General features: G+C 53.8%; 9 protein-coding genes across 9 annotated transcripts; 4 read left to right on the top strand and 5 right to left on the bottom strand.

The window, feature by feature from the left end:
- Window positions 1-165: 165 nt before the first annotated feature.
- GMORB2_1561 (uncharacterized protein) lies at window positions 166-1,728 on the top strand (the record flags this gene model as incomplete). The annotated part of the gene is made up of 3 exons (XM_035463543.1): window positions 166-1,125; window positions 1,200-1,349; window positions 1,417-1,728. 3 exons carry the CDS (start codon window positions 166-168, stop codon window positions 1,726-1,728), a joined length of 1,422 nt encoding a protein of 473 aa, XP_035320374.1.
- Window positions 1,729-3,277: 1,549 nt separating this feature from the next.
- On the top strand, window positions 3,278-3,939 carry GMORB2_1560 (protein transport protein SEC61 subunit beta; the record flags this gene model as incomplete). Its single annotated transcript, XM_035463542.1, has 4 exons — window positions 3,278-3,280; window positions 3,455-3,653; window positions 3,744-3,839; window positions 3,905-3,939. 4 exons carry the CDS (start codon window positions 3,278-3,280, stop codon window positions 3,937-3,939), a joined length of 333 nt encoding a protein of 110 aa, XP_035320373.1.
- A 1,601-nt stretch (window positions 3,940-5,540) lies between these two features.
- Window positions 5,541-9,528, top strand: GMORB2_1559 (UDP:flavonoid glycosyltransferase YjiC, YdhE family; the record flags this gene model as incomplete). The annotated part of the gene is made up of 5 exons (XM_035463541.1): window positions 5,541-5,751; window positions 5,815-6,472; window positions 6,534-6,770; window positions 6,832-8,345; window positions 8,402-9,528. The coding sequence occupies 5 exons, from the start codon at window positions 5,541-5,543 to the stop codon at window positions 9,526-9,528; spliced, it is 3,747 nt and encodes a 1,248-aa protein (XP_035320372.1).
- Window positions 9,529-9,887: 359 nt separating this feature from the next.
- GMORB2_1558 (uncharacterized protein) lies at window positions 9,888-10,400 on the bottom strand (the record flags this gene model as incomplete). Its single annotated transcript, XM_035463540.1, has 2 exons — window positions 9,888-10,136; window positions 10,257-10,400. 2 exons carry the CDS (start codon window positions 10,398-10,400, stop codon window positions 9,888-9,890), a joined length of 393 nt encoding a protein of 130 aa, XP_035320371.1.
- An 862-nt stretch (window positions 10,401-11,262) lies between these two features.
- On the top strand, window positions 11,263-12,219 carry GMORB2_1557 (ribonuclease P/MRP protein subunit RPP1; the record flags this gene model as incomplete). The annotated part of the gene is made up of 1 exon (XM_035463539.1): window positions 11,263-12,219. The coding sequence occupies one exon, from the start codon at window positions 11,263-11,265 to the stop codon at window positions 12,217-12,219; it is 957 nt and encodes a 318-aa protein (XP_035320370.1).
- A 343-nt stretch (window positions 12,220-12,562) lies between these two features.
- Window positions 12,563-13,863, bottom strand: GMORB2_1556 (uncharacterized protein; the record flags this gene model as incomplete). Its single annotated transcript, XM_035463538.1, has 3 exons — window positions 12,563-13,041; window positions 13,115-13,742; window positions 13,819-13,863. 3 exons carry the CDS (start codon window positions 13,861-13,863, stop codon window positions 12,563-12,565), a joined length of 1,152 nt encoding a protein of 383 aa, XP_035320369.1.
- A 1,801-nt stretch (window positions 13,864-15,664) lies between these two features.
- GMORB2_1555 (Glutathione-dependent formaldehyde-activating enzyme) lies at window positions 15,665-16,427 on the bottom strand (the record flags this gene model as incomplete). The annotated part of the gene is made up of 3 exons (XM_035463537.1): window positions 15,665-15,910; window positions 16,021-16,066; window positions 16,252-16,427. 3 exons carry the CDS (start codon window positions 16,425-16,427, stop codon window positions 15,665-15,667), a joined length of 468 nt encoding a protein of 155 aa, XP_035320368.1.
- A 932-nt stretch (window positions 16,428-17,359) lies between these two features.
- GMORB2_1554 (uncharacterized protein) lies at window positions 17,360-18,295 on the bottom strand (the record flags this gene model as incomplete). The annotated part of the gene is made up of 1 exon (XM_035463536.1): window positions 17,360-18,295. The coding sequence occupies one exon, from the start codon at window positions 18,293-18,295 to the stop codon at window positions 17,360-17,362; it is 936 nt and encodes a 311-aa protein (XP_035320367.1).
- Window positions 18,296-20,189: 1,894 nt separating this feature from the next.
- On the bottom strand, window positions 20,190-21,915 carry GMORB2_1553 (Arylsulfatase A or related enzyme; the record flags this gene model as incomplete). The annotated part of the gene is made up of 2 exons (XM_035463535.1): window positions 20,190-20,298; window positions 20,372-21,915. 2 exons carry the CDS (start codon window positions 21,913-21,915, stop codon window positions 20,190-20,192), a joined length of 1,653 nt encoding a protein of 550 aa, XP_035320366.1.
- Between the last annotated feature and the right edge of the window lie 2,092 nt (window positions 21,916-24,007).

Genomic DNA, 24,007 nt, shown 5'->3' with positions numbered 1-24,007 from the left:
AACTTCCCAAAAAAAACACGGGCCTGGCCTCTCCCCTTGAATGCATGCCCAATCTATGCGGCAGCAGAGTGATGAAACTGACGTGTCTCTTGTCCGGTCAGCGTGTCTGAGGAGCTTTATCCCCAAGGTCCACGGCCAGCTATAGGCAGGCCAGTCAAACTCAACATGTCCGAAGATAGGGGCACATTGGTACCGGAGGATGGTGGAGCCTCGAAGAAGGATACCGGCCTGCTCAAGGTCCCCTCGCGATCCTCGTCGCACCACAATACCACCAACAACAACCAGCAATCCTCGCCGACTTCCACCGGGCTCAGCGGAGCTACCGTCAATGAACACCGGGACAGCATAGGTGGACGGTCCAAAGACTCCAAGGGGAGCTTTCTAGGACGCCAGCGCAACGGCAGCGCCTCGAGCCGGACGGCTGGTGGAAACCGCACGACGAACATCGAAGGTGACTCGCAGCCAAGCTCGCCTATCCAAAAGCGGAAGAAGAAGAAGAGTGGGGGAATCCTGTCATTTCTGGGGTGCTGTGCTGGCCCTGACGATGGTAACACGACAGAAGGAGACGGCGAAAATGTCCACAAACTGCAATCGATACCCCAGAGGCCGCCCACGGCCAAGTCCAAGTCCAGGACAGCAACCCCGCAGGAGCAAGACGACTCAAACAAGGCGACAAACGAAAAGGATACCACGGCTACTGAGAAGAACGAGGAGCAGACCATTTCGGGTGGTGGTGGTGGCGGCGGCGGCGGCCGGATAACGCCCGTCAACGGCGAGTCCTCGGGTCAGACCGTGGCGCCATCTGTGACTGTGGAGCCTCCCAAGCCTCAGACGGAAAATATTGAGCATGATCACTCTCACAACAACACCACCGCACACGACGGTGACGCCATGCAGGATGCCATCACCGAGGAGAGGCACGGCGCCGTCGATGTACCGGCAACAGAGGAGTACAACGACAGCGAAGATGTGCCGATGCAGACAGCACCGGTCGCACTTCCCGAGGATATTATTCCTGATGATGAGCCCCCGAGATACCTCCTCCCCGAAATCCTCCCAGAACACAGGGGTAGGAAGTGCCTCGTGCTAGACCTGGACGAGACGCTCGTCCACAGCTCCTTTAAGGTATGTGCTGGTCTTGCTATCGGTGAGATCATGTTGGTGAAATATGTGCGGCTCTAACTCGCAGTCACTTCCAGATCCTTCACCAAGCCGACTTTACCATTCCTGTGGAAATTGAGGGAAATTACCACAATGTTTACGTCATCAAGCGGCCAGGCGTGGACGAGTTCATGAAGCGAGTTGGTGAGCTGTACGAAGTTGTAGTCTTCACGGCCTCGGTTTCCAAGGTTAGTGTTTTCCCCTTCTTTCGCTTCTTCGGGGTGAAGATGAGCGTAGCTGACTTTGACGATACAGTACGGCGACCCTCTTCTCGACCAGCTGGATATCCACAAGGTCGTTCACCACCGTCTCTTCCGAGAGAGCTGCTACAACCACCAGGGCAACTACGTCAAGGACCTATCCCAGATCGGCCGCGACCTCAAGGACACCATCATCATCGACAACTCACCCACATCCTACATCTTCCACCCGCAGCACGCCGTGCCCATCAGCAGCTGGTTCTCGGACGCTCACGACAATGAATTATTAGACCTCATCCCTGTTCTTGAAGACCTGGCTGGACCTACCGTCGCAGACGTCAGCTTGGTTCTCGATGTCACTCTTTAAACAAAAAAAGATACCACTTTGTTTTTTTTTATATGTCATTTTGCTTTTTATTCCCTTTTCCATACTTCGTCAACGGTCAAACACACATAACATCAACCGCATCAGTCCTATACGCGTCTCGAAAAAAACAGCAATATCGACCCTTTAAAGAAGCCTGCGACGATTTCTCCACAACTCCTCCAGAGGACGGCGTTTGGTTAAAAGCCCTTTTTGTTCTGTCTTAGAAGAACATCTGGTGTATACTTTCCCCATCAACTTTGTCCACCTCTCTATATACTGAGCTTTGATGAGCCCTAATATTCGGCGGGGCGATTCGCCTCTGGAGACTGCTTCCTGGTTTCATTCACTGCTTTCCATGGCGAGAGTCCTATTGGTACTCTTCTCAATTCCACGGAGAGAGAGAGAGTTTATACACTCTACCTCCTATGTTGAACAGCTACTATGCACTTCTCCCTCCCCCAAAGGAACTCGGTAAAATGGGCGAGAGGCAAGGCCACCGCCCTCAAACTTCATACACACACACATAACCGACGAGAAGAGGAGAAGGGGAGGGAAGGACGGATCCAATCGCAGAGGCAGATTCTTGTGTCATTGTCTGCCGGGTTCCAGGAACTTGTTGGGGAGGTTGAAAGAGGCCATGTTTTTGCAGGAAAGAGGCTGAGCCTTTTATCTCGAGGAGAAAAAGCCGCCGCTTTTTTTCTATTCTCTCACTCTGGACAAATTTCTTTTCTTGTGTTTCTTTTTCCTTCTTCTATATATTCACCTGTCGTGTACTCTGCTTCTCCTTCTTGTTAACTCATCCACCACCTGTGTCTTTCATCATTTTTATTACGTCGCGCAGGAATTCGGCGATGCTTTTATTATTATTATTATTATTCTTTGTGTCATCTTTTCCCCGTCCTTGTTTATCTTTTCCTTTTTTGAATAACTGTAAAGACAAATGTGATTCGGAGAGCGTTTTGCAAAGCAAGCGAAATATTGTTAGTGATATTGAGAGAGCGAAAGTATCATCACTGGTATCAAGGGCATCAAGGAGATCTTTCGATACAACAAGAGCCGTTGAGCAAAAGGTAGAGAATAAGGATGGGTAGATGTTAGGAGTTGGGTTGCTTGTAGTGTACATTAATGTCCCTCACCCTCGTCGAAAATAAATAGTCACCACTCCTAATAATGGTATTTTGACTAAAAGCAAACACTTGATTTGTATATAAGAAAAAAATGGATTTGACATTCGTGGAGGTGGTACTAGGACATGGTGTAGTAGTACCTAATCAAGAGCGATATAAACGTTCCCCCTAGATCCGGAAAAACTATCGCCCGGCCCACACCCACCTTGCTCCCCCGGACAAGTGTGAATGTGGCCTCAATTCCAGGGACTGACTGACTGGCCCTTGTCTCCTAGAAAGCTTTCGTTGCGCATCAACTACACACTCTTTTTTCCCATCCCATCCCATCACCTCTATCCATCCTCGGCTTCTCGTCTTTCTTCTTCTTTGATACAGGAACCCTGCTGCGGCTCCCTCCCCTCCCTCTCTCACAAATTCTCATAATGGTAAGCTTCTCCTTCCTCGTCTCCCTATCCTCCCCTCTCCCACGTGGTTTTTTGTTGTCGCAAGCGCGCGCGCATCATGGAACGAAGAGAAGGAAAAAACACAGCGATTGGCGACCGAGAAGTGAAAAGATGGAGACGGGAACAAAGGAAAACTGACATGCCTGTTATCAATAGTCTTCCCCTCGTCCTTCCTCGCCCGCCGGCGCTGCCACCGGCTCTAGCCTCGGTCGCCCTTCGTCCCCCACGCCCCCCGGCGGTCCCCGTACTGCTATCCGCCGCCGCGCTGCCGCCGATCAGAAGGAGAAGATTGCCAATGCTCGCCCGACAAGTACGAGGGCTGCCGGCGCTGGTGGATCTACCAGCACCATGCTGAGTACGTCGTCCTCTTCCCCGCCCGCCACCTACAATGGTGGACATCGAACCCCCCCCCCGATGACATGTCATGGCTGACCTTCCTCTCCAGAGCTCTACACTGACGAGTCTGCCGGTCTCAAGGTCGATCCTGTCGTTGTCCTTGTTCTTTCTCTCGTCTTCATTTTCAGCGTTGTCGCCCTTCACGGTACGTTGGGAAATCTGTCGATCGTTTTGACATGGTGGCATCTAACACTAACTCTCTCTGCCCAGTCATTGCCAAGCTTACCCGGAAATTCTCAAGCTAAACATATCAACGAAAGACGCAACAAGTCTATTCAATTTCTTTCTCTCATGTTGTCTGGCGTGCGTGTCATGGGGAAGGGAAAACGGCAAGACTCGGGTCGTTAAAGCACCAACCGATGGAATACAATACGATACGAAACGACGTGTTCTTCTTCTTCCTGACAATAGGGGACATGTACTAGCTCGCGGCGAGATTTCGCTCGGCTGGTGAGCCCTGTCTGCAGAAGAAATTGACGAGGAGGTGGGAGTTTCGATGGGCTTATAAAGGGTGTTTCGTCTGTATCATACTACCCCAACTAAATTTCTTCTTTGCATTTCTCAAGGGAACCCTTTTCATCATCTTCTCTCTATTTTTTTCTAGTGGCATCGTTCAATGCGGGGAATCATTCTGTTTTCTTTTGAGAGCCGGCTTATGTTTGTCGTGTCGTGCCGTGATGTGTTGTAGGCGCTTAAAAACGACATCTGAGGTATACGTGAAAAGTATACGTGAGTATCTCAGGAAAACGTCCACACGAATAGATCTCGAAAACAGGAAAAGACTTGTACCACCTGAGGGAAAACCAAGGCATGCCATATTCCACCAGCCGTTGCGATGGGCACTCACAAAGGCCATGCCCGTAGTTTTGGATGCTCAAGAGTCGAATGAAGGGATAGGCTTATAGTTATTCATGAACATGCAGGATGACGAGCCATTGGAAACTCGATCGCGAGGCTGATGATGGATGACGATTGACGGGGCAGCATGCATGCATACAAAGCCGATGTCACTCATTGATAGGTTTGAATGGCCAGCGTCCTTCTTTCGAGACAAGGCACACAGAATGAGGCAGTGTTGAGAAAGACCCCTGTGGCATCCAATCCAGTCGCTTCGCGATGCCTCGCATCTGGAAGGCGAGTCGGATGCTAGCGACCAAGCCGAGTTTCGGTCACTGTATGCCAAGTCCTTCCTAGCCCGTTGGCCCGGCCTTACACGATAGCAGACGGTATCCTGGTGAGGAACAAATCTTAATTGTTCTGAGGGCATGTTTTCGGTTGTACTCGTATTACCACAATAAGTGAGTACCAACCGGCAATACTATTACTACTACTAGAAAGGGCGGTACACATTACTGTACGAGTACGTGTACTATGAGCCGCCTCCTGTTTGCCCCTTTGGTAATGCAGATGTGGGGCTCAATCGTCATTGTTGCCCCTCCTCCTCCTCCCCTCCTCTCCCCTGTCTCTTCTCCCATCCACACTGCTAATATTACGAGCAGTACTAAACATAGATTGGTTGTGGCTATGTGATAAATCGACGAGCCTGCGGCGTTCCTGCTCTTACCTTGAGCTCTTGTAATCACCCTCGCTCACCTTTCGTTCTTCTCTCCTATCCTGAAAGGGAACATTTGCATATTCCGTGTTTCCATACATTCTGGTGTCTCTTCTCCCAGCAGCTGTTGGCTTTGCCTCTTTCGTTACCCACTGGCAGTAGTAGTTCGGAGAGACGTCACGTACCAAGTATTGCGTGTACAAGGTCACGGTACATCATTTGGAGGAACCTCGAGGACTAGGAACCTGTAGGAATATCGCCAACATACGAGACCACTCCTAGCTTGTCCGCATCATGTCTGATGCCAAGCTCCCGACACCCGAGGGCGGGCTTTCGAGCAGAGATGCTGAAGCTTTGATATCGGACGAGGCACCGATCTCAGAGCTAGAGGGCCAGCCAGCATCCAAACCCCAGCAACACGACGATCCGCCCCCGACATATGGAGAGTCCCATAGCCATATGCGATTCTCGCAGCCCGGCTTTGAGGCCGACGCTTCACTCACAGGTACGTCGCCCATGCTCTTGGGAGAGAGAGCTCCCATACTCAGCTGATACGGCACCTGTGTAGACGCCGGTCGAGTCAGTATCAACATCAACACCAAGAACCGGAGACTTGCCGACCTGCTAGCCCCGTCGATTGCGAGCCAGGCTGCCCAAGATAGTGGGCCTACCCCGTCCCCGGCCTACATCCCTCCTTCGCTCGGTGGGTGGCCGGGACAGAGGCCGCCCACGCGTCTCAACGTCGTCGTCCAGATCGTGGGGTCTCGCGGCGATGTTCAGCCCTTTGTTGCCCTGGGAAAGGTTCTCAAGGACACTTACGGCCACCGGGTGCGCATCGCGACCCACCCCACCTTCAAGTCATTTGTTGAGGACAGCGGGCTCGAGTTCTTCAGCATAGGCGGCGACCCGGCCGAGCTTATGGCCTTCATGGTGAAACATCCGGGTCTCATGCCCGGGTTCGATGCCATCAAGAGCGGCGAGATCACAAGGCGCCGCAAGGGTATAGCGGACATGATCTTGGGTTGCTGGAGGTCGTGCATCGAGTCGGGCGACGGGTCCGGCCCTGCCCCGCTGTCCACCACCGAGAACATAGATCTGTACAACGGCATCCCGCGTGACGACGGCAGGGACCCATTTGTCGCGGATGCCATCATTGCTAATCCACCTAGCTTTGCACACATTCACATCGCCGAGAAGCTGGGTATTCCGTTGCACATGATGTTCACGTAAGGACCCCATCTCGGCTGCCATGGCTTCTTTCCGCGACTGACATGAAACGAAAACTAGAATGCCCTGGACACCTACCCGAGCCTTTCAACACCCCCTGGCAGACATCGCGTCTACCAATGCCGACGATGTCATGACAAAGTACTTATCGTACACTTTCGTCGAGATGATGACCTGGCAAGGCCTTGGAGATGTCATCAACAGGTTTCGAACAAAGGTTCTGGACCTTTCCCCTCTGTCTTTGATGTGGGCTCCCGGCCTGCTGAATCGCCTCAGGATCCCTTATACTTACTGCTGGTACGTATCTGTTGACTCCGGAGTGTATTTGCCGAGGACTGGCTAACCTCTGCGACACTAGGTCACCGGCTCTCATCCCCAAGCCCAATGACTGGGGATCAAACATTGACATTTCGGGGTTCTTTTTCCTCGACTTGGCATCCTCCTTTACGCCGGACCCCGAACTCGGCGCCTTCCTTGAGGCTGGACCACCACCCGTGTACATTGGATTCGGCTCCATCGTCGTCGATGACCCAGATGCCATGACCCAGATGATATTCGACGCCGTCAAGGCTAGCGGTGTACGTGCCCTCGTCTCCAAGGGATGGGGAGGCCTCGGTGCGGACGATATCGGCGTCCCCGAGGGTGTCTTCATGCTCGGAAACGTTCCCCATGACTGGTTATTCCAACATGTGTCTTGCGTCGTCCACCATGGCGGTGCAGGCACCACTGCAGCGGGAATCAAGGCAGGCAAGCCGACGGCCGTGGTGCCCTTCTTCGGTGACCAGCCCTTCTGGGGCTCCATGATCTCCCGAGCCAAGGCCGGTCCCGAACCGATCGCCTATAAGAATCTCACAGCAGAGAAGCTGGCCGAGGCCATCAAGTTCTGTCTCAAGCCGGAGACTGTCCAGCAGGCCAAGATTTATGGAGAGAAGATTAGGGAGGAGAAGGGGACCGATGTTGGAGGCCAGAGCTTCCACAATCACCTGGACATCGACGCCCTGCGCTGTTCGATTGCGCCCAGTCGAACGGCCATATGGCGCATCAGGAGGAGTAAGGTGCGGCTCAGCGGGTTGGCGGCGGCTGTGCTTGTCAAGGCCGGCCATCTCCAGTACTCTGACCTCAAGCTGTACCGCTCTCGCGAGTACAATACCGAGGACCAGCCCCCCGATCCCATCTCAGCGGCCACCTGTTCTCTTGTCATGGACGCGAGCGGCATAGGACTGGCTATAGCAGACATGCCTCGCGAACTATTCAAGGGCCGGTCACGTAAGACGACCGAAGATGAGGACAGCGCTTCGACTTCCCCAGCAGAAACGCCCCAGGCTGGTACAGCATCAGCGGCGAAGAACCCAGGTTCCCATCATGCCAGCACACCTACCGACTCCCAGAATCCATTGCGCCGAGAGTCCTCTTCGGCAGACGCACCCTCCGACGGCACGGCACAGACGGGGAAGACTTCCAACGACCGTCTGAAGACTTCCAGAGAATCGTCCCCCCGTGACAAAAGGCCATCGCCATCCAGGGAGCCATCACCCTCTATCGGTATGGACACCGCAATTGGTGCTGGCCGGTCTGTCGGCCGTATCGTGACAACGGGAGTCAAGACGCCAATGAACTTCTGCCTTGGGCTCGCCAAGGGTTTCCGAAATATTCCCAGGCTGTACAATGACGATACCGTGAGACAACCGGAAAAGGTGACTGATTTCGGAAGCGGCATCAAGGTTGCTACCAAGGAGTTTGGATTTGGACTGTATGACGGTATCTCGGGTCTGGTCACGCAGCCGATGAGGGCGGCCGAGAAGGAGGGCGCCTCTGGTCTCATCAAAGGATTTGGAAAAGGGATAGGAGGTTTGATAACGAAGCCAGCAGCAGGTAAGTCCTTGTCATTGACCCCGCCCTGGGCGACGTGCGACTGACTATCATGACAGGAGCCTGGGCCGTTCCAGCCTACACCATGCAAGGTGTTCACGCTCAAGTGACCAAGCTCTTCGCCAAGAGCAACGAGAACTACATCATCACGTCGAGAATCATCCAGAGTCAGAGGGATCTGGCTGCCTCCAGCGCCGAAGAGCGAGATGACATTGTAGGCCGCTGGTCCAGCGGCGCCATCGACCGCAAGACTCTCGATCGTCTACGGAAGAAGGACTATGCAGCTCAAGGGTCTAGGTCGCCGAGTGCTTCTGCCGAACCATCATCGTCCTCATACATTCCGCATGATCTGCAAACTACCATTGCAAGTGCGCGTGCGGGATGGATGGGCAAGCTGTCGCTCTTGGACGAGCGGTTGAGAGACGAGAGGTCCAAGTACAACTCGCGTAAGGAGGGGAAGAGGCCTGTCACCGCTGCCACAGCCGCTGCTGATCAGAAAGCCTCCGAGGACGCCGAGTTCGAGCAGGCCATACTTGCTTCCGTAAGTGAGACATCGCGAGGGAACCCTGAGGAGGACGCGGCCGTCGAAGACGCCATCCGACAGAGCGTCAATGCTGTGCGTGAGCGGGGTGAGCTGCCGGACCCCGTCATGCCGGCTGGAGACACCGTGTCGTCAGAGAAGGATCCAAACATCTTCGAGGACAAGGAGTACCAGATCACGGATGAGGAGTACCGCGATCTCATCGAGAAGGCCATCAGGGAAAGTATGGTAGATGGCGGGCCGCACTTCCCTCAGGAGTCTGGGCTTTCAGAGGCCGCGGGGTCAGCGCGGCGGCATGACGACGACGGCGATTTCAAGCGCGCCATGGAAGAGTCCAGGAAGGCAGCTGAACCGCCAGCTTACCAGGAGCAACCTCCGCAGCATGGCGATGGCAATGACGACGAGGCAGAGCTGCAGCGGGCCATAGAGGCGTCACGGAGCGAGGCGGATAGAGAGAAGAGAGAAGAGGAGATCGTGATGGATTATGTCAAGAAGCAGAGCGTTGCAGAGGAGGAGATCAGAAAGTCGAGGCAGGAGACGGGTAAGAAGTCGCAGGATGATGACGGTGATCTCGAGAGGGCAATAGAGGAGAGCCTCAGGGTCAGCGGGAAATCGGCAGGTGAAGGTTCAGGGAGCGATAGTTGAGTCTTCTTTTTTTGTCATGTCTCTGGTATACTGTGTATAGACGGATACCCTAGTTCCCGACCATGCCTAATGGCATTCTGATTTTCAAACATGACATGTCTTGAAATGATGATAGAATCGCCTCATCCGAATAACTCTGGCCGAAATCTCACAACGCCCTCCCTGGTTTATACGACCACCACAACTACTCCGGGTATCACGCTCGCTTCCATGTCTCCTCAGCACCATAACAAAACGGGGAAATAAGAAGAAAAAAACAGTACAACGACAGCTGAGCACAAAACAAGACGAAAGGAAATCCTCATCTTTTCCTCTGAAAAACAGGAAGAGGAAAGAAGCAGCCAGACTCGAAGTGGCGTCTAGGCATACCTATCACCTTGCTGCTGATTTTTTGGGGGACCGTTCCCCCAAGCCTGCCCATCAGGAGGCTGCTGGGGAGTATACCCCTGGTAACCCTGCGGCTGGAACTGCTGGCCCTGCTGAGCCTGGGGTGGAACACCACCGTTCTTCATGGACTGGACGTCTGGACGTCTCTCGAGGGGCTCGTTGAATCGGCAGATGTGGCATGATATATCCTTGTATCCGGAGATGGTGAAAGGGATGATGGGCTGGCATGCGAATAAAGGTTAGCATTTTGGGAGAGAGTGGATGTTGTGGACGGAGGAGAATGGTAAGTTTGGGGGAAAAAAAAGAAAAGAAAAGTAAGAAAGAAAGAGAGGAAAACTTACGATCCAGCAAAATGTAAAAAAAGGTCGACGCTTGAGAACGTGACCAGACATGTTGCCGCAGTTGTGACACTGGCAGATGATGTTTTCGTAACCCTCTACGTCGCTCTGGAAGGTATGTTCGCCGCAGACGAAGAAGAAGAACATTTTGGGCGATTTCTCCTTCTTCCGCTCTTTTCCTTCCCTTTCCTTTTTTCTCTCTCTCTCGACGTATGCGTCCTCGGCTCGGGAGCGTGGGTATGGATGTGTGTATGTGGTTGCGTCTGTACCTGCGATAGAGTCGTACGAGTATATAATAGCCGGGTCGCGCGTGGTGTATTATGGCGTGGTCGAAGCGATGGGGGGACGTCCTTGACTCGTGATACGCGTCAGATCCGACGATTACAAGATGAAATAGGGATAGATGGATGTACTCGGATGGGTTGGGGAAAGATAAGATTAAGAAACAAGATAAGCAGTGGCCAATCTATATAAGGCGTAGATGGGGAGAAGAAAAAAAAAGAATAAATCAACAAGGGGAGGGAGCCCAGAGGTGGTAGGACTTGAAGAGGGAGAGAGATTTGGACGGCATGACGGCAATGCAACCCCAGACAGTGTGGCTTAGTTCGTTCTCTTCAAGTTAGCGGCCGAAACCAGCTCTTTTGTTATTAATCAGTGCGGAGTATTATTATTATATGAATTCCTGTTCTTATACTCGGTACTCGTAAATAGTTACTAATGGTTTAGCACAGCTTTACAGTGCGTCATATGGGTAGCACCTTATTGTTAGTAGTGGGCTAATTTAGCGCGTATCATATAATTTAGCCCCCACACTTGGTCTTATTTTTTAACCCACTATGATCATTCTTTTTTTTTTTTGTCTTTCCTTCTTCTTTTCCTCTTGTTGATATATTATCACGTCGATTTCAATACTACTGCCTACTAGTAGTTTCAGCAAACCATCAACAACAGTTCACAAAGCTGTGTCACGAACAAAAAAAAGAGAAGAGGAAAAAAACAGGAGCCCATCATGCTCTACGATCTCAACATACCCTGGTCTCCCCAGACGACACGCGACCAGCTCATCCAGACCCTGACGCTCGCCTCATCGCTAGGCTACGGCACCGTCGCCCTGAACCACACCTTCACCCAGGCGCCGCCGTCCAACCCTACGGCGCCTTTCCCTAAAGACATACCTGACCCGTCCACCGGCAGCGGCGGCAGTGGGAGGAGGTTCCCCAACGTCCTGAGGCGCGCGACTCTGCCGCTCTCGGACCCTTCATCGTCCAACTACCGGCTCCAGACGCTGGTCAAGGCGTACGACATACTCGCCGTGCGGCCCCAGACCGAGCGCGCCTTCTCAAACGCCTGCCTGACGCTCGACGTGCCCCTCATCTCGCTCGACATGACGCAGCAGCTGCCCTTCTTCCTCAAGCCCAAGACCTGCATGGCCGCCGTGTCTCGCGGGCTCCGCTTCGAGGTGTGCTACGCCCAGGCTCTCTCGCCCTCCGCCGACCACCGCGCTCGCGCCTCCTTCATCGCCAACACGACCGCCCTCGTCAGGGCCACCAGGGGCAGGGGCATCGTCGTCAGCAGCGAGGCCACCGGCCCGCTGACTCTGCGCGCCCCCGCCGACGTGGCCAACCTGCTCAGCGTTTGGGGGCTCCCCGCCGAGAAGGGCATGGAGTCCCTGGGCGCCGTGCCCCGGTCCGTCGTCGTGAACGAGGGAATCAAGAGGTCAGGATTCAGGGGCGTCGTCAACATCGTCCACACCGTTCCCGCCCCGCCGCCACCCGCCTCCAAGAATAAGGATGCTACTGTCGCCGGGACGACCCCGTCTTCCGAGCAGGCCCAGACAGGAAACAACAACAACAGCAGCAGCAGCAGCAGCAAATCCAAGAAGCAGAAGCGCAAAGGCGATCAGACCCAGTCTGGGAATGGCCCGCATAATAAGAAAATGAGGGTCGTGCCGCGCGAGGCTACCTGAACAGTACATGTGCTTACAGCCATCTTGTTTTTTTCTTCTTCACATTGCATCATCATCGACGATACCCACGAGAATATATTGCATATATAAACAGCAGAGGATTCTGCAGAATAATACAATGGGGGTTTTCCACTGTCAACCCAAACGGGTATCTGAATGACAGTTACTCTTATGCCAACGGACCATCTACTTGTATTAACGACATTCGGCATCAAGAGAGAATCCTAAAATATCCTCCTCCATGCTAATCAGGAACCTTGGCACATCACTTCCTTCCAAGAAAAGAGACTGGAAAAAAGCCACTCCGCGCACCTCTGGCACCATCTCCAGCAGCCCTAAAAATTCAAGCGTCGGTGGACTTAGGGGGGGCCGGGATCTCCGTCCGCGCAGCCAGGTTGCCGAGGTCGAGCTCACTCCTCAGGCTGAAGCTGGAGATATCAATGGGGGGAGGCTCCGTCGTGGTGGCTGCCGCCTGGGTCGTCGTCAAGTCCGTGTCGACGGCGCCGTCAGCGGGTGCCGCCTGGTCGGGCTTGCTGGCTACTGGCTGTTCTTGCGACTGCGTTTCGCTCAGAGGGCTGGTGGTAGCCTCGGAGGTGGTCGTAGGCGGAGCTGTCGTGGCAGGTGGCGCAGAAGTGGCGGCCGGAGCAGAGGTGTCGGCTGGAGCAGAGGTGTCGGCCGGGGCAGAGGTGTCGGCCGGGGCAGAGGTGTCAGCCGGAGCAGAGGTGTCGGCCGGGGCAGAAGTGGCGGCCGGAGCAGAGGTGACAGCCGGGGCAGAGGCGGTAGTGGGTGGAGCGGGGGACTGTTTTTGCTGGGTGTCTTGTCCTGCGAGGCAGTTAGCAGCTGCCACTATCCAATATCTACATGTGTCACATGCGATGGGGTAATGGTAGCTTACCGCCGCTAGCACTGCTGTCGGCTGGGGAGATGGGCGAGGGGGTGGGCGAAAAGGTTGTCGTGGGCAAGTCAGCCACTGGGATCGGAACTGTGGTGACACCGCTGTCTTTCTGGCTGCCGGGGCTGACGACGACGGGGGGAACTACAGGCAGTGTCGATCCTATCGTAGTGAATGGCGTGGCCGCGGGAGTGTCCTGTGCGGGAGTATCTTGGACAGGAGTATCTTGGACGGGAGTGCCCTGGGCGGGGGTGTTCTGCGCGGGGCAGGCCTGGGTTTGGGTCACGGTGACGACGGCCCCGCTGTCACCGCCAACCTGGGGAGTAGTAGCCTGGGGAGTAGTAGCCTGAGGGGTGTTGGTGACGCCAGCAGCCGGCACGGAGACAGTCATGGTCGACACCTGGCCGTCCTGAAGCGTCGTGGGGACGAAGGAGATGACAAAGCCCTCGAATGCGTCCGCGTTGTAGTTCCGGGCGTCGAGAGGAGCACCGACCGTGACGGTGTGATGGATAGTCTCGGTCACCGTCTTGCAGATGCCATTGTTGGAATCTTGTCTCTCCTGGAGTTTGGCGAAGACCTCGTTCTGGATGGCGAGTCTGCGAGCTTCCCGCGATGACTTGAGGGCGGCGGCCTATAATATTGGTTAGTTGAAAGAAAAGGAATAACCACCACCTCCTCCATGAGATGTCGGATAACCATGTGCCTACCTCGCCAAGACCCAAGATAGGAAGGAGAAGAAGTCCGGAACGCATCTCGACTCTGTCGTGTGTGTCTCCTCTAAGGACTTATTATCGAGAAATGTGTAACGGTCTGTCAAAGACAAAGAGTATTTCCAGCAAAGTTCAATAATAAAGAATATGACAATATACACAGCCAGGCCCAGCCTGTGCCGGTGATTGAAGAAAGAAGCGAAATATCGAAGAGCAACGAAGTAGAAGAAGAAGTGAAGGAAAAAGAAGTGAATGAAAGTCTAGATGGCGCAGTACCAGGCGTCCGATGAAGCGAATGTAAGATACCTGAAGAGGAAGAGAAAGCAAAAGAAGGAGGGGAAGAGGAAAAAAAAAGATTGGGGACTCGAGGACAAAACACTCAAGAATCCAGCTTGGCGCGCGGTCGAGTTTCGTAAATCGTGCAAGTACGTGTGCAAGTACGTGTCCTGGTGTCAGTGAAGCCAGAAAGGAAAGGGGGGCCCGTCGCTGAGAGAGAGAGAGAGAGAGAGAGAGACAGCTGACAATTCTTCATTACTCAGTATTGACCCCTTCGAGGTCGGGGAGTTGTCGCACCCCTGTTCTTCAGTAAGTGGTACGGGGAATCCCAAACGAGGCCTGTCGCGATATTTGCCTTCAGGACAGGGACTTGAGACGCACAGAGGACACCCCTGCCTTGGTAAGGGTTTTGAGGGGGCCACGGCCATGGCCCGTAAGCCAGATGACTGTGAGCAAAGCAAGCCCCCTCTCCGACGGGCCGAGAACGCTCAAAAAACGTCAATCGATTCCCATGTCGGCGATTGTATCAAGATTCCCACTAAATGTTTTTTTCCCATCCTCCCTCCTTTTCCCTTGGGTAGTGTTCACGTCATGAGAGATCGCGCGCGCGTGTTGCTGGTTGCGACTTGCAGCCTGCAGGGTTCCAGTGGTGGGGTCGTCCTGTTCGGGATGAACATGCGGGTGTGTCGGCATAATGGAATTGGATGAGTTGAAATCCACAGTTTTCAGGTACGAGAACGAGACCTGCGTTGCTCGTACAACATATTACATATAATACAGGTAATACTGAGAAGCGATCTCAGTAGCAAGAAGGGATTGATGTTGAATGCCGGCGATGATAGAGAAATATTGGTGTGCAGAGAAATGAGGGGAGCGGGAATATACTCGTACTATTATGAGATGAAACCACGGAAGGAGCGAGCTTCCATCGTCACCTGCCATACAGAGTACATGTAGACACATCAATCAAGCTTTTGCAATAATCACGTGAATTCAATCTGTATGACGGAGGATGTACCGTCTTCAATTTGTTTCTCTCCCTCATTACTGTGTTTTATTTTTCCGGCATCTGTATTGGAGAGTATGCGTCTTGGCGATGCAGCTCTGACTTCTTCGTTACATCTCGAAACTTGGCAGGCCAAATTCAGAAAAGGCTCATCCTATCCAAGCCTATCAATCAGAAGCACAATGTATGTATATGTATGTGCTTGTGCGTGAACTTGTACGAGAACACAGGGTCTCAGCAGCAAGAATTCTCTTGTGTGTGTCCTGGCATCATCCCCTTCTCCCCTTCTCTGCTCATGACTTTTCAGGCCCTCCAGTTGATTGACTGGTCGATGGCCCCCATTTCTGACACCCCTACTTCGTACTTTCATCCTAATACCCGCGTTGAAAGCGAAGCAACCGATGGGTCGGGAGGGCCGGAGTGGTGAAGGGGGAGATTCGAGGGGGGTAGGTACTGGCCCTCTCTCTCTCTCTCTCTCTCTCTCTGTGTGTGTGTGTGTGTGCGTGACCCCCCCCCCCCCCAATGGATAGCCTCTCGAGAACTCGTGCGATGTTACGAGTACTAACCAGTAGCACTACCACTGCTGCTGCTGAACTCGGAAGAGTGACAGTGGCCGCTACCAGCCAGCGGACCAGGCTGGTCTAAATCCGACATGCTGGATCCATACGACAGGTACCCTGCCTCCTGGGCATGAGTCTCAGCGCCTTCGGGGATAGGTACCATGGCGTTCTTTGTCCAGATGTGAATTGCCTTGTTCCAGTCTAGACCTTCGATGCACCCAGCCTTGATGGAGACGACGTTTCGTGCCTGATTATCTAGTCAGTTATACATATACATATGCATATACATATTTCTCCTTTATCTGCCCTCTTCTTCTTCTTCTCTCACGCTCTCTCTCACCCCGGATTCAAGCATACCGGTGTAGTGTGGAAGAGGCGTGTGCCACAGTTGCGACAAAAGTAGCTTTGTGCACGCACATGTCAGTCTTGGGGGGGGGGAGTATCTTGCATAAGCCCAGCATCCCCCCAACTTACCAGTACAGAGTCTGGCCCGAGTCAACGGGTCGTCTGGTGCGGAGGGGTCAGCACGCATTCCGGCGTGAACAGGAAAGGAAAAGGGGGGGAGGACGTTGACGGTTGACAACATACGAGTAGCAGCTCAACAGCTCTGACCTGGGCAGCTCAAAGACAGGGAAAATGGCCGATGCCCCGAATGCCGAGCTTGTCTGACGACGACAGTCTAGACAGTGACAGATGTACAGGGCAAGAGGTTTGTCCAGAGGCGTCTTAAACTCGACAGAGCCGCACTGGCATCGTGCATCCATGTTGGCCGTCGTGCGGTATATGTACCGGTGTGGTTTAGCTGTGCAGTTTCCGCCGTATCAGCTCGCTCTCTCTCTGTCGGGTTCTTTCTTGTCGCAACACGTCGATGCTCGTCTCTCTGCCTCGTTCTCTTCGAAGTCGCGCTGAGCGTATCGCGAACTGTGTTGAACCGACGCCCAACAGCACACACGCTAGACCAACTAGAGGAACTGATATATAAAAGGGTGGAACATGAACAGGAAGAAGAAGAAACCCGCTGAATGAAGAATTCACGCTCGTAGCTCTGATGTAGATGACGGGCTCTTGCTTGTTCTGCGGGGATGAGAGGGAGAAGTTAATCGATGCGTGAAACGGTGTCGGAATTTATTAGTAATGGCTCATCTGCTCATCCTCTGACAAGAGTTGAAGATGAAGCGTTGCAATTTAGCCACGGTGTGCTGATACCTCTCTCGTCTATAGCTAGGAATGATTGGCTGATGATTCCGTGTGTATTTCTTTCCTATTTTCCCTATTTTCCCTATTTGGTTTGATTCCACCTCCCTCTTCCCAACTAGTTTCTTTCAAGGCCCATCCATATTCAATCCGAAGCAACGCCTCCGTGGTATAATAGAAGACATATAAACAAACGCCCGGTGGGTTGTATCCGATACCGTGTAATCCCTTTTGTTCTCTTCTCTCTCTCTCTCTCTCTCTCTCTCTCTCTTCCTGTTCGTTGTATTCGGGGCAAGAGTCATGACCGTGTAGTGCAGCATGATGCGCCTTGCGTCCAAGACCAGGTATCCCGGATCTCGGCAGACATCTTGGTTCCTTGGTAGGGACAACAGGTTAAGGACTAAACGTCGGCAGGGCTGACATCTCTCAGTCGCTCCCTCTCACGGTCCGTCAGAGTCGCGTCCGTGTCTTGGTCTCTCTCACTGTTCTCGCCGTCGCCGCGCTACGGCTGCTGCTGCTGCTGCTGCTGCTGCTGCTGCGACACACTGTGCATAGCCTCGTCCTGCGCGGGGACATTGATACCCTGCAGACCTCTGTAGACGTTCTCCTTGCGCTCAAACTTGATATTCGGCAATACTCCGAAATCACCCCTCGTCGCGAACCACAAGAGGGTTTCCGGTTCGGGACCCCGTATCGCTTGCTGCTGCTGCTGCTGCTGCTGCTGCTGCTTATTTCCTCCCCCAGCACCGCTATCACCGTCTTCGTCGTCGTCATCGTCATCGTCGTCATCCTCGTCGTCTTCAAGATTCCGCTTCAGCCCCGTCCGTACATTCTCCACACCCATCTCCCTCTCCTCCTTGGTATACACATCCTCGGCCTCCTCACCCACGTACTGGGCTATACGGCGCTGAACCCAGTCACGCACGTCGCCCCACACGTCGCTCATGCGCGCCAGCCCCTCGGGCGTAGCCATGGCCTCCCGCCCCATCTCCCTCCCTCGGGCAACGAGCTCCTCCACGTCTGGCTCGAGCTTCTTTCGTAGGAGTTGGCCTAGAACACCTTCTTGCGTGCGACCGGGGAAGCTGGGGGACGGGTGGATGACCATGCGGTTTAGGAGGATGGCATTGTCGTTGAGGCTGTCGAGGAGGCCCTGGAGATTTCGTTGGATGATTTGCGCCGAGGCTTGGAGGGACGATCTGTTGGTGGAGCGACACGAGTTAGTCGACGACGATTGCCGCGGCCTTTTTTTCCCTGGGTCGGGGAGGGGGCTGGTCTGTGGAGGATGAGGGAGGCGGCTCTGCACGTACGTCGTTGGTAGGGGATTGCTCTTGAGTATGTCAGTTCGCAGACTCTGTATGCTGCTAGTTACTTGGGCCAGACGGCTGAGGATCTGCTCCAGTGACTTGAACTCCTCGTCATCCAGCATCAGCGTCGCCATAGCGGGTAGGAGCGCGTATATTCCTCTGCAGAGTATGCGGAGTGTGGGGATCCGGTAGGCCTATTCAGATGGCGATTTGGCCTAGTTTTTGGGGCGCAATCCCTGTTTTTGGCGTGATGTTACTGATGATGATGATGGGAAAGACGGCAGAGCTTTGTGGAGCTCTCCGTCTTTCTTTCAGGACTTTCCCAGCGTGACCTTATCGGCGACATCTTATCGGTATTATACCCCACCCCCTCTTCCCTTTCAAGAGCTCCACGCCAGAGAAAGGGATCAGACAGCAAGCAACTTCGAATGAACATGATGATGCGTCTTGTATGTTCCCGTACTTTCCACGTCATTCAGGTACACGCTTTTCCCTTTAAACATCTTCTCCCAGCCGTGTCTGGTCCCAGGTCGCTTCTGTAGCAGGCTCGGATGTCAGACTCGGTCCGTTCTGTATCCACCCACCCTTGATAGCTTCGCACCGCTGGATCGACAATCCATCAGCAAGACGGCCTCTAGTACTTCGGTCGGCTCGACGTGAACCAACCAGGCCTGTAGTAGATCGCTGCAAGTCTTGCAGGCGACTACGGAGTTCCTCGATCGGCGCTGTCGAAAGCCGCAAACCGCGAGCGCGCTGCGGCATCGTATCAGACAAACGGATTTTGCGAAACGTCTACCGCTCACCATCCTCCCTCTAAACGTACATGTCCGTGACTTCGTAAGCAGGTCATTGCTCTCGCACCGATGACTGGAACCAGATGCGATGTGTGGGGGTCACTCACCGAGTCGGACGCGCACGGGAGCCATGCTCTCCGGACATAACCGGGCGCCGGTGACCGTGTGTCGGAGATGAGCTCTCACCGGCCCCACCCGCAACCCGATACGTTAGGGCCATGGTGTGCTAGCATCAGGTACATTCGGGGTGCTGGCAGTAGTCGTGCCATTGCCTACATGTGTGCTGATTGTTGAGCTGGTAGATGTCGGTGCCGAGGGCTGCAGTCAAAGCTCCGATACCAGTCCACGATAAAGTCATCTTATTGGGAGGCCGACAATCTATGAGGCGGAGTGACCAGCCGAGAAGGTTTGCTGCCAGTCTTCCTAGCATCAAGGGGAGAAGACAGGCTCTACGGGGAAATAGGCGTCCTTATCGATCCTACAGGAATCTATCCCAGCTTCCTCATCTTGTGCCAGACACGTTGCGTGCATTGCATCTGATACTCTCTAGTCCCTACTTGCTTTCCGCTTACGTTGAAGTCTTGGACAGGTTTGTAACGGGGCTTCCGGGAAGTTTATCCGACTGCCTCTCGTTGAGCTTGTCATTTGATGTGGCAGCGATGCCAGTCGTCTTGGATTGGCGTCGCTATTTCCCGAGTTTGATTTCAATCTGAACCTCTTTCAAGCCACCTCTACATGCGACGCCGGGGATACGACACAGTATTGCTTGCACTCACCACAGCACGAGTCAACTTTCTCAGTTCTGTCACCTGCAGTAGTCAATATTCTAGATATCAGATGTTCGTCATACCCCTCCCTCTATTTCGTAATGCTATCTGATGCGGGAAGCGAAAAAGCAAGATATATGAAGCAACTGCGAGGGTGCAAGTGGTATAGAAGAAGAGACGAGAGACGAGACAAAAGGCATCCCGACACCAGCGCAAGGAAGTCAGGGAAACAGATAAGATGGAATGCCATTTGTTTTTCAAGCAGTACAGAGTCTCTTTTTTTGGTATAAATCACAGATGCGGAGTCATCATAACGCAACGAAGCAAAACTCGCTAAATCTACACGAGTCTTCTTTTTCCTTTTTTTGACATGAAAACGGAAGAAAAAAAAGAGAAAAAAAAAAGATGAGGCAATGATAGAAGCAAAGAAGAAAGGGCAAAAAATGCGAAAAAAAGGCTTGCTGAGATTAGGCTCCGCGAAGGCTCGAGATAGCCTTGTGGCCACCGTAAGCATCGACAAAGGGGTAGCGAGCACGACGCTCAAGGTCATCGAGGGGAATGGTGGACCGGATGTACCTGGTTCGATTGTCAGCGTCATGTTTCCCTCTCAAGGTGCAGATATACAGGAAGAGTGTGAAAGGTGACTCACTTCTTGCGACCATCATCGTTGGGGTTGAAGTCCCAGCTGTCAAACTCTCCAACCCTGAGAGCGTCCCAGACAACACGGCGGGTGCGCTGGGAGTGGAAGACTTGGGCAGTGATGGCGTCGTAGTCCCACTTGGCGGAAGCCTCGGCGTCAAACTTGGCAAAGACCTCACGGGCCTCCTGCTCCTCGGGAGTGGTCGGCTCGATCTTGCGGAAGCGGGCAAGGTTGTCGAGCTCGAGGGGGTCGCGCTTGAGGTTGAAGAGCTGAGGCTCGTCGGCCGGGCAGGTGATGTACTTCCAGGGGCCGCGGCGGATCATGAAGAGGGGGCGGACGGTGCCCTCGCCGGTGTACTCTGCGAAGACGGTGTCGTGGCCGTCCTCGTCGCCCCTGAGGTGGGGCAGCATGCTGATGCCATCCATCGGCAGGTTTGCGGCGGGCTTGGTGCCGATGAGGTCGCAGAGGGTGGGGAGGATGTCGAGGGTGGAGACGTTCTGGGACACGCGGTGAGGCTGGAACCACTTGGGGAAGCTGATGAGCATGGGGACGCGGACGGACGGCTCAAAGTAGCTCATCTTGTACCAGAGGCCGCGCTCGCCCAGCATGTCGCCGTGGTCCCCGGAGAAGATGACGATGGTGTTATCGGCCAGGTCGGCGTCCTCGAGGGTGCGGAGCAGCTTGCCGACGTTGTCGTCGACGTAGCTGACGGAGCCGTAGTAGGCGCGCTTGGCGCGCTTGATCTGGTCGTCGCTGAAGTCCTGGCTCCACAGGTCCGAGACGTGCATCAGGCGCTTGGAGTGCGAGTCTTGCTCTTCCTTGGGGATGCGCACCTTGGGCAGGGCGATGTCCGTGTCCTCGTAGCGGTCCCAGTACTCGCGCGTGATGGTGTAGGGGTCGTGCGGGTGGGTGAGCGAGACGGTCAGGCAGAAGGGGCGCTTGTCGGGGCCCTCGCGCACGTGGTCCCACAGGTACTGGGTGCTCTTGAACATGACCTCCTCGTCGTAGTCGAGCTGGTTGCTGCGCGCGCAAGGGCCGGCCTGGAGGATGGAGCTGGCGTTGTGGTACCACTCCAGGCGGGTGTCCGGCTCGTCCCAGTTGACGGCCCAGCCAAAGTCTCCGGGGTAGATGTCGCTGGTCAGACGCTGCTCATAGCCGTGCAGCTGGTCGCCGACAAAGTGCATCTTGCCGGCCAGGGCCGTGTGGTACCCCTTGCTGCGCAGGTAGTGGGCGTAGGTGGGCACGTCGGAGCCGATCTGCGAGGCGTTGTCGTAGGCGCCAATCTTCATGGGCAGCAGGCCCGAGATCATGCTCATGCGCGAAGGAGCGCAGAGCGGCGAAGGGCAGTAGGCCGAGTCGAACTGCACGGCCTGGGCGGCCAGGTGGTCAAGGTGGGGGGTCTTGATCTGGGAGTCGGGGTTGTACATCTTGAGCTGGGGAGCTGCAAGCTGATCGGCCATTATGTACAGGATGTTGGGCTGAGAGCCGTCACCCGGGCCCGGACCGGCTGAGGGGGCGGCCGAGGTGGGCATGGAGTTGAGGTCGGGGGCCATTGTCTGATGTGGAGATGTGCGAGAGGGAGGAGGCGGGATGTGGTGTGTGGCCTCTTGAGAGTGGCCTCTTGAGAGTGGCCTCTTGAGAGGTGTATGTAGATAGGGGACCTCTAAGTCAAGGGAGGTGGGAGGGAGGGAGAGAGAAGAGGTCAGGTAGTGGAGGCCGATGAGGGCGACGAGAATAGAGAGTAGCTATAGAACGAGGAGAGAAGAGAAGGGAGAGGAGGAGGTCCAAGACGTGGGAGGAAGATGGTCTATTAGTAGGTAAGCGGAACAGAGGTGGCGACGGGCTGTACTACCAGCAGCAGAAGGATAGAAGGTACGGGAAGACGGAGAGTCAGTTGGGAGGTGTGTGATTTTGGAGTATTCGTGGCCAAGCAATATGAGGAATACTTCGGTACTCGGCGATGGGCTAATCATACTTGAGCAGTACTAGTATTATTATTAGCAAGTAGCAGTAGCAGTAGCAGGAGTAGTAGTAGCAGTAGTAGCATCAATAGTAGTAGTAGTATTAATAGTAGTAGTAGTAGTAGTAGATGGTAATACTGGTAGTATTTGCAGAATAAGATACAGTATACGGAGTACATATACGGGGTAGTGCTATGAAAGATGGGAAGAAAAAAAAATAAAAGAAAAAACAAGGAGGTACTCCAGATGCGGAAAGCGATCGAGACACTGGGGGAAAGGGATACGACGTACGGGTCTAGAGTGGGAAAGAGATGGAGAGAGATGGTCGTAATACAGAGACAGGTATTATTACGATGCCACTACATATATATGCAGTATTATTACCAACTAGAGCCTAGTATATTACCATTACTAGTAAAAAGTGAGGACAGAAATAGTGGGCTTCGACAAGGACGAAACGGGGGGTCGGAGTCATAGCCGGAGGGGGACCAGGGGGGTGGAGGGGAGGATGCAAGTCTAGGGGATGATGCCATGTGTACGGTATTGCTTTACAGTAATAATATTCATCGTAAATAATTCGAGGGATCCCTACCATTCTGATACTCGTGCATTAGCGTGTCCGGGTGAGACGAGAGAAAAGAAAAGAAAAGGGAAAGAAAAATGAGAGAAAATAGAAGATAGGCCGTATATGCCGAGAGCTGACGTACGTTTTGCGAGGCTGCGATATGCCCACCACCGATATCCTCCTTTCCTGTATCGAGTACTCCCCCGTAGAATTATCCGGGGTGTAGATGTAAATGAGATGGTCGGTCTGGCGTGATTGACCAGCATGAGCACGTTCTACACCGTTGATGGGGTCACTGCGTCGATCAAGAGAAGTAACGAGTTTCGATGAATCGGCATCGATCCCATCATCCATCTGTATCCAATATATTGAATTTCGAGTTATGAAAAGAGAGAGAGAGAGAGAGAGAGAGAGAGAAAAGAAAAAAGGTGAGCCTGCCGGAAAAAGTTCTGACACGGCCAGCACCTCATCCTGTGGTCTGGGGATTCAATACTCCGTATCTGTCCGAGGCATGATGGTATGGTAATAGTAAACGGAGTAGACGGGATGGCAGGGTGGATGGAGTGAGGAGACGGGGAGAGGCCAACACACAGGTGCATATCGCTCCCTCTTTCTCCCACTCTCTTCTTCCCCGACTCTACGATTCAATACGAGTTATACGCTTCTGATGGTGGGTTCATTGATGAGGGAAAGTGAGGGAAACGTGCGATAGAGTGAGAGAGGAAGAAAGAAAAAAAAAATCGGTATGGATGCCTGCTTTGTGGTCGTGCTTCGTCTATACAGTGTGGTACAGTATGGGAGTTTTGGGGTTGAAAAAAAAGTTTTTACTCTCTCTGTACGGAGTAAAGAAAATAGTATATCATTACTGCCTATTACACGGAGCAGGCCGCAGGAAGGGAGTCAGAAGAGTAGTTGGCAGAGCGCGGCCTAGTGCAGTAGCTGCAAAGATGAGCTAGCCAACCGCAGCTTCCGTTTCGCCCAATCGAGTAGTCGGTCGCTGTTGCCCCAGTGCCTTCCTTCCTGTTCTTGGTCTGCTCCTGCCCTCCCACACCGCTTTGCGGGCTTAAATGGCAGGCGTCACACGCGTGCTCCTTCCCCCGAGGAGTCGCAGCCGGAAAT

Source organism: Geosmithia morbida, assembly GCF_012550715.1.
Source record: "Geosmithia morbida isolate 1262 chromosome Unknown scaffold_10, whole genome shotgun sequence".
Classification (NCBI taxonomy): domain Eukaryota; kingdom Fungi; phylum Ascomycota; class Sordariomycetes; order Hypocreales; family Bionectriaceae; genus Geosmithia; species Geosmithia morbida.
The sequence above is the reverse complement of the archived record's forward strand: the minus strand, read 5'-3'. Positions and strand labels throughout refer to the sequence as shown.